The 17,140-nt window shown below is 50.2% G+C and overlaps 1 protein-coding gene across 9 annotated transcripts in view; it reads right to left on the minus strand.

Annotated features, from left to right (window-relative positions):
- TP73 (tumor protein p73) overlaps nt 1-17,140 on the minus strand; it is an 89,879-nt gene that overhangs the window by 7,492 nt on the left and 65,247 nt on the right. For all 9 annotated transcript variants that reach the window (XM_065574935.1, XM_024104272.3, XM_024104273.3 and 6 more), the window contains exons 5-9: nt 6,001-6,187; nt 3,703-3,818; nt 2,724-2,833; nt 1,699-1,841; nt 483-571 (exon numbers count right to left, since the gene is read on the minus strand). In XM_065574935.1, the coding sequence (XP_065431007.1) occupies nt 483-571; nt 1,699-1,841; nt 2,724-2,833; nt 3,703-3,818; nt 6,001-6,187 (645 nt within the window). The remainder of the gene's footprint in view (nt 1-482; nt 572-1,698; nt 1,842-2,723; nt 2,834-3,702; nt 3,819-6,000; nt 6,188-17,140) is intronic.

Here is a 17,140-nt window from a genome sequence, read left to right on the forward strand (position 1 = left end):
GATGGGATAGCCAAGTCCCTGGCTGTGGGAGCGGTGCTGAAGGCACACCAGGCCAAATTCCCTCTTGCCACAGTGGGAACAGGAAGGTGACTTGCAGCCTTGTTTTGGAGCAGGCAATTCCAGTGCATGATTCTGGATCTCCGCTCCTGCTGCTTGGTGCTTAGCGTTTGTTGCAGACTTGCTCCCACCCTGTTCTTCACTGTGCCCAGTCTTAGCCCCATCGGTCTTGCTCCTTGCACCCTGCCTGCCCTCTGTAAGGACTCATCAGGCCTGTAAGCGCCAGCCACGCAAAGCAATTCAGTGCTGTGTACTGCTGGGAATTCCAGTCTGGGGAGGGCTCATCCTTTCAGCTAGGTAACATATCACTTCATTGCCCTTTGAATTCTGGGAGCTGCTCCCCCACATCCTATCCAGGGGCCAGCGGCACTGCATTCCCAGAGCAAGGCGCAGACACTACATGCAGCAGAAGATTTGATACTTACTGGGACATAATACATTTCCTCTTCCCCGTGCCGCCTTTTCTTAACGCCAGCCCCTAGTGCTGGAATCCCCGGGGGGCTCTGTTTGAAAGCTGAGGAAGGAGATGGGAAACAGTATTACGGGAAAATCAAGTTAAATGTGATCATCTAAGCGGCCACTCTCTAGTTCTTCCATGACGTTAGAACGGGACCCATGTTAGATAAATGCAATAGCTCCTAGCAGGGCAGGCAGCTGCTAACGGGCCCTGCTGAACGAAAGCCAGAACCCAGGAGCAGGGAAAAACAGGGCTTCCCTGACTACCAAGCCCATTCCTGGGCAATGCAAACCTTACTGCACAAACCTAACTATGACTCAGCTCCCAAGGGAGAAAGAGGGCATCGCTGCATGGCCCTAGGCCCTTTGGAGTAATTTGCTTTGTTAAAGTTGAGGAAGATCAATATAGATCATTAAATTCACCCACTTGACAGGTGACTAAAAGATGAGTTATCACCATTGTGATAGAGGGCGAGTGAGAAGCTCTTGTGCATGAGCAGATAAATCACCAGGATCCTTCTGTAAGGTTTTACTGCAAACCGTTAAATAACTTCCCTGAGAAGGCTTAGCTGAGCATGTGCCCAATTATTGGAGGGGGGGGGGCTAGTGATGAAATATAATATGCTTACACAGAAAATTCTTTTCCTCTGCCTCCCACTTCAGCCCCCTGCCCTACACTCAACAGAGGTTTTGCCTGCTGCTAACCTATCTCTGGGAGGAGCAAGGCTTCAAAGTACAGCAAAAACTCCCCACTGACCAATGCTGGATGGGAAGAGAGGGGGCAAAGAATTCCTTTCTGATGCCTGCAGAAGATAAGCTTATGGACCATGTTAGTTTTTTAACTATCTTAGCACTAACAAACATTTGCCTAATGACGACGACGATGATGATGATGAACAAATAGATCTGGCCAGTGAAGCACCTGCACAATAATGCCACTCTGTTTTTCTGACTGCAAGGCTTATATCTGACGACAGCTGGATTTGAGCAACGAAGTTTGGATCAGAGTATTGCTCTTCATCTAAACTTCACCACCCAAGTTCCGTAGTTCAGAGTGTCTGTTGCTGCTGCCCCCGGGAGCATGGGCCATGCCCTGGACAGCACCAGCTCAGCAGTGCTAGGCAGTGCAGAGCTGGGGGTCTCACTCGGAGTTGAGGGTCCCCCTTTCCCGAGAGGAGGACTCACTGCGCTTGTTGATGTTGCCATTTTTAGCTGCATTTTCGTTCAGGGCTTGCTGCTCTCGGTAATGATCTTCGTCGGCTTTCCGATCTCGGCCGGGACAGGCGCAGATCCGCCCTTCAAACGATCTTCTCCCCAGTACTTGGCCACTGGGGAGCAGAGTAAAAACCCCAAAGTATTTATTTTTTTAGGGAACTAATCAGACTAAACCTCATTCTCTATGGGGCTGGGTTTCTGTCCCTTGATCAATTATTCAAAAAGCTTTTAAACACTCCAGAAAATACTAAAAAGACGACCCCCCCCAAGAGTTCAGGATAAGGAATTCCCCTCCGGTGAGCACCTAACAAGGGCTCTCTGCAGGAATTTGCTGAGCTCAGACGCCCAAGGCTGCTGTATGTAGACACCAGGCCTGACGCAGCACACAAGGTGCTGTGTTCCACGTAAGGTCTCACGGTGATGCACGGGCTCTTGTGCAGGTCCCTTTTGCTGGGGGTGAATTTCCCCCCAGGTGGCCTTTCATCTCTGATTGGCAAAGGGCTAATACAGTTACACCCGGGAGACGGGAGGCAGCAAGAGTTTTTTCAGGCTGTGAAAGGTGTGCAGGGGGAGCAGCCTAGGCCCCTGTGCACACCCACCTTCCCCACACACCCACCCTCTAAGGCTCTTCGTAGTCACTAACTTCCCCGTCAGGGAATGCCACTTCCCCGTCTCTTCGCTGTGCTTTGGACTCTCCATGCCAAAGATGCTTGGCCAGGAGTTTGCCTTGGGCTGCTGCTTCCAGAACTTTATGGGCTGCCTTCTCCTCCAGGGCTCTTGCAAATCAATCGGGGGTTTTGCTAACTCCTCTGTTTCCCTGCTGAGGCTCTCCCCAACCCTAGATGTGAACTGGGTGGGCCTCTCTCCAGCTATTTACCCAGCTAAAGTTCAGCTCGTAACCTGTCCTGGAGGCCCCAGGAGAGCCAGGCTCAGGCGTGCGAAGGGGAGGGGAGATGTCTGTCCTTTGCAGCACAGGTACCATAAGAATGACTCACTCTCTTGTCTCCAGGGTTATAATGATGAGGATGGGTCGCCTGTTCATCCCTCCCACGCAGCTGCTGTTGCACATGAAATTGTACAGAATGGTGGTGAACTCAGTCCCAACCTGCCCAAAAGAGAGGAAATGACATCATGTGGGGGGGGCGGGGTTAGTAGAGGGGGGTGTTAAAAGCCCAGGGGAGATGGTGGCAGACCTCAGTCACTGCAGCAAAGGGCTGCAGCCAGACAGGTGCAAAGAGCATGTCTCAGCTCACAAACCAGTGTGTGTGTGGGGGGGGTGTTGGGGGAATATTCAGGGAGGAAGGCAGGGAAAATTAATTTCTGCCCCTTGCTCTAAAGAAATATCCCCTCAAATGGGGATTACGTAGCCACTGTAACTGCAGAGAGCCTGTGTTACTTTCACATCATGCTGGTTTTGTGGGACCTTATTGCTAGATATTCATTGACCTGGGCGTGTGACATTGCAGCTGGAAATCAACATCACAAATGCACTAATTTAACAGTGCCCTAGGGGGCGTGCTAAGCTTTCCACTCACAATTTTTATTTTATTTCATTATTGGCCTTTTGTGCCCCGAGCAGTTACTAGCTGGCCCGAAGTTTCTGTTAAGCAGCACAGTGCTCTGCGAGCCCAGTGGGTTTGAAGCAAGATTCCCCTTTACGGTGAGATGCTTTGGCAAATCCAGAAAGGGAAGGAGAACAGGCACAATGTATCTTCTATCCGGGCTGTAGCAAGAGGGATATTACTCTCCAGACACTGCAGTGCCATCAGGAGCCTTGGCAGGGATCTCAATTCATCTCCTAAATTCCACAGGGTGGATGCTGCTTTCAGCTCCCCGGTGCCAATGGAGTCACTGCAGGGTCGGAGCTAGTGGGGCAGCTATAACTTTATTTAAGAAAACTACTATCCCTATTTTCACCCTCTCTCCTGGCCCATCCCCGCAGCACCTCTAATCCTCTTCAAGCAAAGAGAATACCTGTGGTGGCTCATATGGCACCATTACACTCTGCCTTCCGGTGACAGGGTCGTCCACGTACTGAGAGAGATTGTTGCCTTCCACCCGGATCAAGTGGCTGGCTGGAGCGGACTGGCCTGCAGAGGCAGAATGGAGAGTTAGAGATAAGACCCTTCCCGGTGGGCTTGCCGACCCAAGAACGTTGCACGGGGTGATTATAAAACCTGTTTAGTTAAACCAGGGCAAAAGGCAGTGTGGACGCTCACATTTTGGTTTACACCACGTGCATTTCAGTTTAGCTTAAGCTGATTAGAAATTGGGTTAAACACAACCAAAATAAGTGAGTTAAACTGGAAAGAGTGTTGTACAGGATGGTTCTGGTAAAATGGTTTTAAAAAAACTATGGAAGTTAAACTGGTTCAACTTCCATGTGTAGACATTGTTCCCTCCAGCTTCCCCTCAGCCCCACCTGCTCTCAAGGGGCCAAAAGGGGCTGTTATGGTCACATAAAACCTGACCTGAAAATTCCACCCAACGTGGCATTCAACCTAAACCTGACACTCTCCTGAGGAGCCAAAGAATTTGTTTAGCTGACTTTTACTTTCATCTGCCTCTGAGTTTACTGGGTGTTCCAGGTGGGCCCGAACCAAATCAGGACTGGTCCCCATCACAGTAGGCAAGTACAAACACCTAGCAAGACGCCCATGCCAGGCCGCTGTCCCTCATCCTCTGAGACTGAGAAACCCTGGGCATCTGCAAGACAGGAGAATCCCGAAGCAGCCCTGTGGGCTCCAAGCCTTCCCAATGGCAACCTCTGCGCAGTTTATTTGCAGAGGTCCTGCTGCAGCTTCGCTTCGGTGGGGCAGTGCCTCCAATGACCTGTGCAAAGGTCGCCTCAGGCGGCACAGGAAGGTTTGCGTTCACAGCCACTGTTTGTTTGGGCGTTTCGATGCTTTCTTCATCTAAGCGTCTCCAAGGCTGATTTTGTGGCCGCATGCATCACTCCCTTCCCTGGGCTGGGCTGCCAGGACGTGGCTCTGTGGAAAGGGGGCCCTAGGCAGGCCCGAGCCAGGGAGACTTGAATGTCTGGTTCTGACCGTGCCGGTGAACTTGGGGACAATTGCCTGGCCTGAAGAATCCTTTGGCTCTGCTTCACACCTGCTCATTCCTGCTGACCGGCGAGCAGGGCCCCACGTAAACAGAGGCACGTCAGGCCAGTCCTGCAGTGAGAGGCGGGGACCCCCTAACTACCTAACCCCTTTCAAAACCCCTAGCCCCATTTTTTCCTGCTGCATTGGACTGGGCTGGGCTGCATTTTCAGCAGGCAAAGGGTTCTGCTGGGAGCAGAACATTATGTGTAACAGCAGGAATCTCACAAGCAACACTTCGGGCTTTGATCCTTTTGTCTTCTCTAGATGGAGTTTAGTGAGGAGCTCAGGGTGCCGGCTGGAGCCAAACTGAGTCCAGGCTCCCTGCCGTTCTTCCTCTGAATGTCTTTAAGGGAGATGAGATCAGTGGATAACATTTTCAAAAGCACTTAAGCAGCTCTGCTCCATTGATGTACAGGGGACTTAGGCTCCCAAGTCACTTAGGTCCAGATGCTCAAAGGCATTTAGGCTCCTTACTTCCAGTGAAATAAATGGATGTTAGGTGCCTAAATGCCTTTGGGGATTTGGAACTTGGGCACTTTTGAAAATTCTATCCGAGAGTCACAAGCAGCAACTTGAGGAACTTGTAGCTTAGCTAGTAGGTGAAAAATATCTAACAGGCAAGCAGATCAGACCTCGAAATAATTTGCCTAGGGCACGTGTCCTGTCTCCACCGGCAGAGGGGCCCAAGAGGACAGGCAGCACAGGGAGAGGTAAGGTAAAGGATGATGCTGTCCTGGCACAGAGTGGATGGAGCACTTAGATCAGGTCTGAGCAGAGGCAGAGTTAACAAGCCCTGGAAGCACTGCCTGAGCCGTCTCACCTGCCATCAGTTCAGTCCTGGGGCTGCCAGGAGCGATGGTTCCCAGCACACATCAGGCAAAACATGGTGGTTTCATCTGAGCTTCACAGGCAGCTTTTTGGTTCTCAGAGTGAAAGGGGAGAGGGGGAAAGACTCCTGTATACAGGAGTGAAAATGGAGGGCCTTGAACCCCACCTGTCAGGGGTCGCGTGGCCCTGTTCATTGTCTAGTGCAAGTCTTGGTCATGGGGAAGCTCTGGGATACAGGTTATCAGCATGAGACAGGTTCAAACAGAATCATTGTCCCCACCTGGGAGGCGGATGACGGAGACACTGACCCGCTATTTGAGGGGAGGAGACCAGCTCTCACCATCATTAAAGTCGCGTCCTAGCTCATGGTTGGGGCAGCGCTTCACCACCTCGGTCACGTGCTCTGCCTTCTTGTAGACGGGCATGGCCCGGATGACGGTGCCTGGCGGGGGCGGCGTGGACAGTTTGATCTGGATGGGGCATGTCTTGGCGATCTGACAGTAGAGCTTCTTCAGCAGCGGTGAGTACTGGAAAAGAGCAGGGAGAGCTGGGCTTAAGGGCACATCCCTTGGCGCGGGCAAAGGGCGGTCGGGGACGGGATGAATTGCGGCATCAGGCGTGTCACAGCAGCTGGAGACACTGAGTTCATGGAGCTTTGCGGTGCAGGCACCATGTCTCCATTCCAGGGTGCCCCACACTGTGGGCGCCAGGCACCGCTGTTCAGACCAGCATGGCTCTTAGAGCGCCAGAAAACCCACACATAGGACTGGCTCCTTTATTTATTTATTTATATTACAGCACCAAAGGGCCCCAATCAGAATGAGGCCCCCCCTTGCGTGAGGTGAGTGAGACGCTCCCTGCCCCAAAGCACTAGCAATGCAATTTATCCAGGCCCGGGGTGTGGGTGTGCATTGGGGCCCTCAGGCTAAGTGCCTCCTTGCCCCACACCAAGGCAGATTGTAACCTGCATGTCCCACTTCTTAGAAATGTCTCTTGGCTGAGGTCATCTGGTCTGCAGCCCTGTTCCTCCACTGCTCCCATCTTCATCTGCCTTTCCGCACCTTGGCTGCGCCAGAGAGCCAGGCCATGCATGTGCCTCTGGCCAGCACGCCTGGTTTTCACGCAGAACACGTGGCGGGTTGCTGGGGAAAATGTTTGGGGGCAACTCAATGAAAATGATAAGCATGTAAAGGAGGAAGGGTAACGCCTCCCCCCCCACCCACACACACACACCCTGGGGAGAGCAATGGCCAAAAGCCACATTCTGCCTTTATAACTTATACGCCTGCAACCGGATAGCCCTGAGGGCTGGGTCCAGCAAGTCACTGGGGCTGCACAGGTATGAGGCGGAGCTGAGACTGCAGAGACAGCTGCCCGCTGGCTGATGTCTCCCTGACCCCTCCATGGAGGGAAAAGCAACAAAATTTCCTTTTCCAATAATCCTCCGCTCCCCCCCTCCCCGCCCCAACCTGACTAAATGCAGCCTGGCTGCACAGGGGTCTGTGCCGGCGTGTGGGACAGGAGCTTTATGTGCCATTCCTAGACGCTAAACCCATGGCTTGCATTCACATTGGGTTCGGGAGTTAGGAGACAAAAACTCATCCCCTTCCCATCCCCCTCCCATCCCTGGCATCTGCTAGACGCCTGTATGACCCTCCCCTACGCACACAGCTCAGCAGGGATACCTGATCAGCTCCCGCCGCCGTACCCACATCAGCCTGGGCTGAGACGCTCCTCAGCGAAGATTTGGGGATTTTTTTTTTGGTGGGGGAGGGGAGGGAGGCTTATTCCAACATGCTGGAACAGGCAGGTTTGCTCAGGGATCCCAAAAATTCACCAGGAGCTAGAGGAGCTGTTCTGCACCAGCTGGCTCCCTGCACAGACGTGCTGCAACAAGTCGGGATGAACTGGATGCAGAGGGTAGGAATGGAGGGAAGAGCCCCCTTTACAGTGTCTGATCAACTCCCCTTCAAATGGGGGGGGACCAATCACCCCCCCACACACACACACAACAAACTTTTAAAAACCCAGATAAAACAAACAGAGGCAAACCCGTAAAGAGATTTTCGCTTCAAGACACAATTCCCTCTTCACTTCCCGGTAGCTCTGAGAAGAGCTGTCACCTGGCAAAGAGACTTACAGCGCTCAGTGAGTTTTAGGCCCCCAATCAGCAGACAAGCTGCACTTCTGCTACCATTGGCGGCGGTGGAAATCAGCTTATTATTGTTCTTGATTTCAGAAGACCAAATCTCTCCCTTTTCAGGATACGAACTCCCAGAGCCTCTGGCCCGAGCTGCTGTAGGGGTGCTAACTTTACAGCAGCTGACGTCTGTGCTTCACTTGGACCGTCTCTACACTTGGAATTAGCCCGATTCCACTCCTGGCTGTAGCTGCCCCAGTACAGACCCTTAGTCTAGCTGGTGAAGCCAGCGGTTGCCCTTCCTGCAGCCAGGCTGAGTATTACTGGTGCAGATCCTAGCTTTCCTTTGCTACATCGGCGCTGCCATCTGGCTGGCTGAAATCGGGGCTAATTCTGCATCTAGCCCTGGCCTCAGAGGCCAAGAGTTCTTACTGGAGGGCGGGAGCCAAAAATCAGCTTCTGAGCTCCTGATGGCCTCAGATAAGTTGAGCTGTTAGTGTAGGCCACACGGAGCACTTCACACATTCCCTTGCCCGCCCTCACTAGCACAGGTATGGGGGTGCGCTCTGAATCCAGCTCCAGAGAGGGAGGCACCTCCACACACAAGTGCTTACTCTGCAGTGTATTTCTGGTAGCTTTTCTGTAACCTGCAGCTGTACCAGCAGGGAAGGGAGAGGTCCAGGGATCACAGGCACAACCCCATGACATGGTTAGGGTTGGCTTTGGAGCAGGGTCTCTTGGATTCTCACTGCATGAGCCTGGGCAAGTCACAGGGGTTAGCAGTGTCTAGGGAGCACGTTAACATCCTTTGGATGGAGGGTGTGAGGGAAGGTGAGTGACTGGCCCCAGCAGGGCCTCCATTCCCCAGGAAAAACCTGCACCCACGTCCTTTTGCTATTCCAATGTGAAAATGACCAAGACTGGAGTATATGAGACTTATTGGCAGCAGTTCTGAAAAACCAGGGTTACTATTCAGTGCTTAAATGGCATCAAGGAGCAGCCGACCGCCCTGTAACAAAAGGGAGCTGGAACTAAACTGACCCAACTCGCGGCAGAATGGATCGGGGTGGCAAGCGCCCCTGCGGGATTTACACAGCCCAATTGTGCCTGCACCTAACACAGAGCGTTCAGCACCAGGCAGCGCGGTACCAGAATGATATTGCCACTTTGGAGAGAGTTCAGAGGAAAGCAACAAAGATGATCAGGGACTGAGGTGTGGGACTGATTAACAGAGCTACATTTGTATCTTGGCTATGGAATTACACTGTGGTGGGGACACACACACACGTCAGAGCCATGGGATTCCACTTACGTTACAGCAGAGCTCAAAGCCTGGCCCCAGATCGGGGCCCCATTGTCCTGGGCGCTGCCCAGATGCAGGAGAGGCAGGCGCTGCCCGGAAGAGGTTACACTCTAAACAAGGAGGATCACCTCTCTTTTGCACACAGGAGGAGAGGCACCACGAGCTAGGAACTGAATCCAGCCCACAAGGCTGTTGTCAAGTAGAAGTTTAGAAGTGCTCAAGCTTAGCACTCCTGCACCCTACCGCGTGTGAAGAAAATGGACGTTTATTTTCCTCTGGCTTTTCTGATCCTCCCACTCTCTGCTGTCTGTGCATTTCAACCCAAGTGCCAACCAGGCCGGAAAGCAGAAAATTGAAATAATTACTTGTTAAAGAGCCAATGATTGCCTTTTGTGTCCTAACCACTTTGAGGTTATTGTGCCAATGTAAAGATTCTTTGTCTGCTGGCAAAGGGCATCACTTGAGAGAAACAGGTATTCCTTTGAAGTTATTTAATAGATCACGTCTTCCTTCCATTGCCTTTCTCACGTCAGGCTATATGACAAGCTGCTGTTGTGTGCACATCGTGGGGTTTCTGTAGTACATCATCAGTGGTGAATGCATTTCCACCAATTGTTCTTTGAAGTAATTCCGCATTGTCCTGCCGCAATCTCTGGCCTGAGTTGGAAGTATCTGTCTAGGACCTAATACATGTGCATTACACAACACTACCAGAGTATCCAGGACCCATGTACGTCACACACACCTGAACACTTGGGGCACTGTGGGCGTGATTTTCCAAACAGCTTAGTGCCCCAGTTCCCCTGTAGTGTCTCATGTAACTAGAGCATCTCCGAACCGTGTAGGGCCTTGTTATGCCACTAGTGTTCAGTTTTATATGGCTTCCTACCAGACTCCAGAGCAGAGACCAGCCAGAAGGGTCCAGTCTGATCAGCCAGTCTAACCTCACTATTACTGTAGCGGATACTGAAGACACTGTACTAAAAAATGTCAATGGCGAGAGAGAGATACTGTAAGAGAGAGAGAGAGACAGTCAGACAAAGAGTGGTGATGTAGCCCCGCAGGCAGTCTGAGACGTGCCCGGAGTGGTTGGTTGTATCTAGAAAACAATTTTATCTTTACCATTGAAATATTCTCCACAAGGCTCTTACAGGATGTGCTTGATCGTGTGAAAGAGAAGCAAATTCCTGCTAGCCAGGGGCTGCCATTAAGAAAGGCAAACCCTGGTGTTTCCAGTGCACAGGTTTCATGGGCGTGCTATTTGCTTCCACTGGAGAATCACTAATTAGTATTGTAATGATACTTTGCATTTAGATGGTGCTTTTCATAGGAGGATTGCAAAGCCATTGACCAGCATAAGCAAGTATTATTAACCACGTTTTCTAGAGGGGAAACTGAGGCACAGAGACTTGCCCCAGACCTCACAACACTATACCTAGTTCCCTTGGACTAACCACACTTTCTCTTGTAAATCCAGTTTCATGGTCAGGTATCTACCAGGCTTAAATCAGAGTGCAGGTTACACAGCTAATCTCCCTGAGCATGTAATCAGGGCCGGCTCCAGGATTTTTGCCGCCCCAAGCAGCAAAAAGAAAAAAAAGTGTGGGGGGGGGAAAAGCCACGATCGCGATCTGCTCTACCGCTGCCGCTTCAGTCTTCGGCGGCAATTGGGCGGCGGGTCCTTCGCTCCCAGAGGGAGTGGGGGACCCGCCACCGAATTGCCGCAGAAGAGCCGGACATGCCGCCCCTCTCTGTTGGCTGCCCCAAGCACCTGCTTGCTGGGCTGGTGCCTGGAGCCGGCCCTGCATGTAATTACCACAGCATGTACGCCACCAAGTCAGACCTGTGCAGTTACCCTGCAAGTACAAGAGCACTTACATGGTAATCGCTGCCCAATAAAGTACCACATCCCTCAATGGATAAAAACCTAAGCATGGAATCTGGCAGGGATGGGGTTAACACCATCCACAGGTGCTTGCTCTCAGTGCAGCAATTCCCAGAGCAGTGTGGGCTCAGCTGGGCTGAATTGCTCCAGGAGCCGAGCTTATAAAAGGCATGATCTGAGGTTAGGGGCTGAGCTGGTGCGGTCATTAGGCCTTGCTGTGGGGAGAGATGCTTTTTGCATAGCTGCACCCCAGATCAGCGGGTGGCTGTTTTCTTTCCTTCCCTGGGGATGCGTGTTGGGTCTGGGGTGCAGCCAGCTATGGGTAGGGACAGCATAGGGCACAGTGCAAAGAGCTGTAAATGAGGCAGCAGGAGGAAGCGGTGAAAAGGACATCAGCCTACTCTGCAAACCCAGGAGGGAGCTTTCCAAGGGCAGGAAGCTCCACAGGCAGGGCCCAGAACTAGGAGCCTTGTTACTCTGGTGCCTGGTGCACTGGAAATGCATCTAGATGGAGGGTTTCCAGAGGCACCTTGGCAGGGTGATCAGCAAAGCCTGTTCTGTATTCCTCACCCCAAGCAACACCCAGACGCTGAGCTGCCAGGGGTTGCTCCAGTGACTAGGGGGTGCCAATGACTGGTCTGCACTAAGGAAAGCTGCAGAGAGGCCTAGTTTCTACAGAATGAGGCTGGGGTTTGGAACAGGTGGGTAACATTAGCAGCTCTGCCACTGACTTGCTACATGACCTTGGGCAAGTCACCTCCCCTCTCTGTGACTCAGTTTCCACACCTTAGCAGTGGGGATAATATTGTTACCCAACTCGCAGGGGTGATAGTTACAAGGCATGGTTCATTAAGATCTGTCAAGTGATTTGGGCTCCTCGTACTGTCACAGTCACGTCCCAGCTTTCTGTAGACTGCTAAACAGTGCGAATGCGTGACATGCCTCTGAGGTCACCTCTGGGCCTGATAGTGTGTGCGGGCCCCCTGCATGGCTCGGCATATGGGGATTTTCCCACTCGGGGTGGAGCACAAAGCATAGGGTCCCAGTGTCGCATGTCCTGCCTCAGTGGGGCATGGAAGCATGCTTGTGAAACAGTCCACTGCTTTGCCACTTGGTAGGAAAAAGCCACATTGAGGTCCCAGAGCTGGTGACGTGTCACAAGTGTTCATACAGCTACAACAAAATACACAACAGAAGAGTGAGTCTATGGGATGTTATGGAACATTTAAAGCCAGGGAAGAGAGAGAAGTGAGGAGGGGGGAGCTTCCCTGCTGCAACTTCCATTTCAATTAAGCGTGTGGCTCCCCTCGCTCTGTCAGGAAATCAACGAGTCCCTTTTCCATTCCACCTCCCCCCCAGGTGCTTTGCAGCTAAGAAAAAGTTTGTTTGTTGAGACCTCCTCTCCTCTCCTACATACATCTACAGTGCAAGCCGATCGCTAGTTCCTGCATGGCAGGGCATGCTCCTGTTCAGAGCACTGGATCTTATCCCCGACAACACGCGCCTTGTGCCAAAAGATACCACCGCACAGGACACCTGCAGGGTTGGTAAAGCTTCAAACCACAGCCATCAAACACACAGAGCAAAAGCCAAATTGTGAGACAGCAGGAGTCCTGCAGCTTCCTGGGCAATGCGTGTACATGAGAGCAGAGGGTTCTGACTGGAGACAAGCTGCCTTGGCTGCAATGAAATGCTTTAGCAGCACTGGTGCTCTTGTTCCATTGCACTGGCCACGTGACTCTGGCACGCCTCCAGCCAGCCTTTACTTTTTCCTTATACTGAGTCCTTAGTCACTTGGTGCACCCAGGAGTTTACTCCCAGGCCAGTTTCATGCTTATAAGAGACAGGGCTGCAGGGTGCACGGGCAGGTGCCGCTACATCCACCGAGGATTGCTGCGAGTACCTTTGGGTTTTTAAGATGGCGATGCTGTTTTTGTGGTTCAGGTCAGCTGAACAACAGGACCCCGTGGCCAGTGCATTTCTAGGTGATTATAGCCCGTCTTTCCAAGGCAGAGGGCCAAAGGGCAACCGGTGCTAACCACCCAGGAAATGCTACGATTGTAGCTAACTTAGCAATCTGTATTAATGTGGATCAGAGATCACTGGCTTTCCTTATTCCATGATCTGAGTTAATCATGTGCACGTGCATGCTTAGCTGAGACAGAGGCTGTCGATATGTTCGTGGTGATACAAAGTACTGTGAAGCATTTGCAGTCACACATATTAAAATATAAAGTCTAGAGACACCATATGTATGAGACCGAGGATAGTTGAGTGGCCTGAGCATCAGGATTGCAATCGCTAGACTCCCTGGAACCATAGGTTTGAATTGTGGCAGGGTTGACTCAGCCCTTCATCCTTGCGGTGCAGATAACGGAGTTCCATGCGTTCACTGTGTATGGGGTGGGGCTTTTGGAGGACAGCTGACATTTTGAGATCCTGGCTGCCCTGAATGGATGTTTATGATCCCAGAGTAAGGATTTGCTCAGTGTTTATAGTGAAAATTGCCCTTTCTCTGATTGTTCTGTGATGTGCCGTGGGCTGCTCTACCAGCCTGGCTGTCACTGGGGTAGCAGAGCTCTACGGCAGTTTTTCATGTGTTAGTGTGAGTTGTGATTGAACACGATCCACCATCACACAGACACATCCAACAAAAACCGGTCTAACCCCTGGAATCTAAAGCGGAGTGCCTGACAGCTGACCTTTCTGGCAAACACACCTGGCTCAAAGTCACCCCCTTTGGTTTGAGTTTTGTACACTAAAAAGGCAGCGTGAATTGGACGTGATTTTTGTTCCTGTCTCAAGGCATGTTATCTTTATCGTGCCTGCACACAGAATGCAGCTGTCTCAAGGTCTCTGCTGCCCTACTGCTCTGCACTTATCAGTTCCTATCAAGATTGTTGGTCAACCCAGATGAGGGGTGGACGGATGGATTTGTATAACATGTGACTTCCAGTAAATATTAGCAGCTACATGCAGAAGCTCCCTTTTAGGTGGGTCTTTGTGTTGGGGGGGCATGTGTGTGGATACATTCTTCTAGGAAATTCTGCTGTGGAACCCAGGCCCGAGGAAATTCCATGAACGTCTATTCCCCACTGACAGACCAGTGCAACTTCACTTTGGTTTCTCTCCTTCAACTGCATCTCAAAGTAAAGCAGCTATCAAGTGAAATATTAACCAAAGGGGAGAGAAGTTAGGAGAGAGAAACGAGGAATGGAAGGGACCTTTTCAGCTGAGAGCCATGAAGCGACACAGAGAGGGCTTAACACTGTCCCAGATGGCAGGAGCTGCAGAGAAGACGGTTCTCTGACCAGCTGGGGTGAGATTGTGCAAAGGGCCAGGGAGTAAGTGAAGGTATCAGGGAAGAGAGCCAGAGGCAGGGAGTTGGAGGGTTTTAAACACAAAGAGGGGCAGTTTGGATCTGGCTCCGGAAATAGAAGAGGTGTTTGAAGAAGGGGTGGGGCGGGGGGGGGGGGTAACAATCTGTATATATGACATGAGGCTGAATTTGGCAGTAAGGATGCTCCTGGCCTGTCTGAGTCGCACAGATGTGCCACTGTCTGATCACACCTAGGACAGGTCAGTTTCCTGTTATAAAGGCAGTAGAGTTCTGTGTGACACTATGAACATGCCTCTTTGTGACATACCCAGATCTCAGGCTAATGAAGGGTGCAGGATCTGACTACATTTTGATGACATACTGAAATCCGTTTCTTAGATGTGATACCATTTAGCATCTAAACCAGGCTTTGCACTTACTTTAGCTTAGATTTAAATAGTCTCTCCTGAAACACGTACAAAGCTGCAATTTGTGAGCACGGAACAGAGAAGCCTGACCCCTTTGCTTTCGCCCATGTAACCTACATACTCTGTGTGATTGTGATCTGATACATTCATTTTCAGCAGGCAGCATGGCAAAACCAGGGTTATTTGGGGGGTTCTTCCTGGCCAGGTGTTAACATACTGACAACTCCTGTCAAAGGATCCTTTCACGTAGACATTCCCGGGCAGTCCCCAACATGCCTGGGAAATAACATTTTTCTGGAAGAGTAGAGGTGCATTATGGTAAGTTCTTCGGTAACACATGCTCTCATTATACCATGTTATGACATGGATAAATCTCTGTTAAATAGCAAAAATGATTGCCCTGCAGGCAAAAGAGCTGCAGCCGAACACAGACATGCCTCCACTGATAACCTTATCGTGTCTTAACAGCTCCAGGATTGTCTTCAAAGATCCTTCAACAATAACAAGCTATTCTTTTAAGGAACTGTGTGCTGATAACTCAGAGAGAGCAGTAGCCTGTTTTATATCCCATTTCAATACTGCATACAATGCACGGCTCTTTTCTTTAGCACAGATGTCCTATCACCTACCAGTCAATGTCCACTCAGTTCATGCATCTCCCATTTGCATGCCCTTTGCCTTCAGTAGGATTCTGGTGGGAGTGACCGGTTCCTTGCCTCTTAGAGTTATTCCTTTGACAAGAGTAGATATTTCTTTCTGAATTAGCCTGTTCACGGCCGCTATGCACCAGAACCCTCTATTTTAAAAAACTAATTATACTTTGCACGTACACTGCCTGATTTTCAAAAGGAAGAAGCCCAAAATATTTTGCACTCACCATAATGCATGTGAAATTTCATATCTAGTTCAGGTGCCAAAGTTAGACATCTAAGTGGTGATTTGCATGAGCTAATTATCTATTGCACTTGCATTTCTGTCCATAGTCCTGGGCTTCTGGACTTTTGAAAAAATGGCCCCATGGTAATTAGCACCAGCACTTGACAAGCATTCGTTAAGATATCTGTGCCCTATTTTACAAAGACTTACACTAGTGAAGTTACTTGCTCTTGCTCAGAGCGAGTCAGTTGCAAAGTTGGAGTTCGAACCCAGGACTCCCAAGTCCCAATGCCTTACACTAGTTACTAGCCCAGAGCCACCACCTTGCCTTTTTCCAGAGCACACTTTTGACAATAGCCATTAAAGACCCTGGCTATTCATTTGTATTTTGAAATACGTGGCCTCTTAATATAGATTTTTTTTTGCATTGTATTATGTGATATGAATTATTGTGTAGCTCACTCACAGGTAAGAGGACAAAAGCAAACCTTCACATAATCCCTAACGTCCCATAGTGCAATGTGACATTTGCTCCGGGCTGCATTGCTTGCACTCCATATATATCAATAATCCTCAGATACATCGTCAGTCCGAGTGATTGTGCTATGTTTTCATAGAGTCCAAAGCCGGAAGGGACCATTGTGATCATCTAGTCTGACCTCCTATTTTCAAGGTTCTTGTCTCAGTTTGGAGAAATTGTGACTCTGCTTTTTCTTGTAAAAATGTGTTGTTCCCATTCGGGTGAGAACTGGAAAGAAAGAAAGACAACAATGGCTTCCTGAAAGGAGCTGTTGAACAAGCATTTTGAAAAAAGTCTTGGACCGCTTCCAAAGGAGCTGTCCCTGGTCTAGGTGGAGCACAGTCAAACTAAATGTAGATGTCTTTACTCAGCGTGCATATCTAGTGGCTTCATCAGGGGACTAGCTCCCAGGACACCTGGGTTCTACTCCCTTTCTAACTTCCCAAGGTGGATTAATCTATCACCAGAGAGACCTCCCTCTTAGGATTCCATTTCTAATAGAGACTAGATCTTAAATGTGTTCCCTGTTCTGTCACCTCCATATTATTCCTACCCTTTATTTTTGGTCCCTACTGTACCCTTTGGGTATTTATAGACCTTTAGCCTCTTCCTTCCCACTCGCTGTATTATTAAAGTCATTTCCCTCACTGAACGAAGGCAGAGACTGTCTTACGCTGCGTTTGTATAGGAATGAGCATAATAGGGCCTCAGCCTAGCTGGGGCTTCTAGGAGCTACTGTGATAATTAATAGCAAATAATGGTAGTAGCACCAATCTGATGTAAACTGAGCTTGTTCTATCTGAAATGTGTTTTAATCCAATTTTTGCCCTATTGATGCAATTTCTAATGCCAGAATTTTTTCATTTGTTGCAATGAAAATCAGACCTAATCAACCTGCTTAGATGTTTCTTCTCTGCTACTGCAACCTCCTTTCTTTAAGTCCAAGTACATTCCAGAGTCGTAGGACTTATTGGAGGAGCCAAAATATTGAAACACTGACAGCCTTTCA

The sequence above is a fragment of the Chrysemys picta genome, chromosome 21, assembly GCF_011386835.1.
Source record: "Chrysemys picta bellii isolate R12L10 chromosome 21, ASM1138683v2, whole genome shotgun sequence".
Taxonomy (NCBI): Eukaryota; Metazoa; Chordata; order Testudines; family Emydidae; genus Chrysemys; species Chrysemys picta.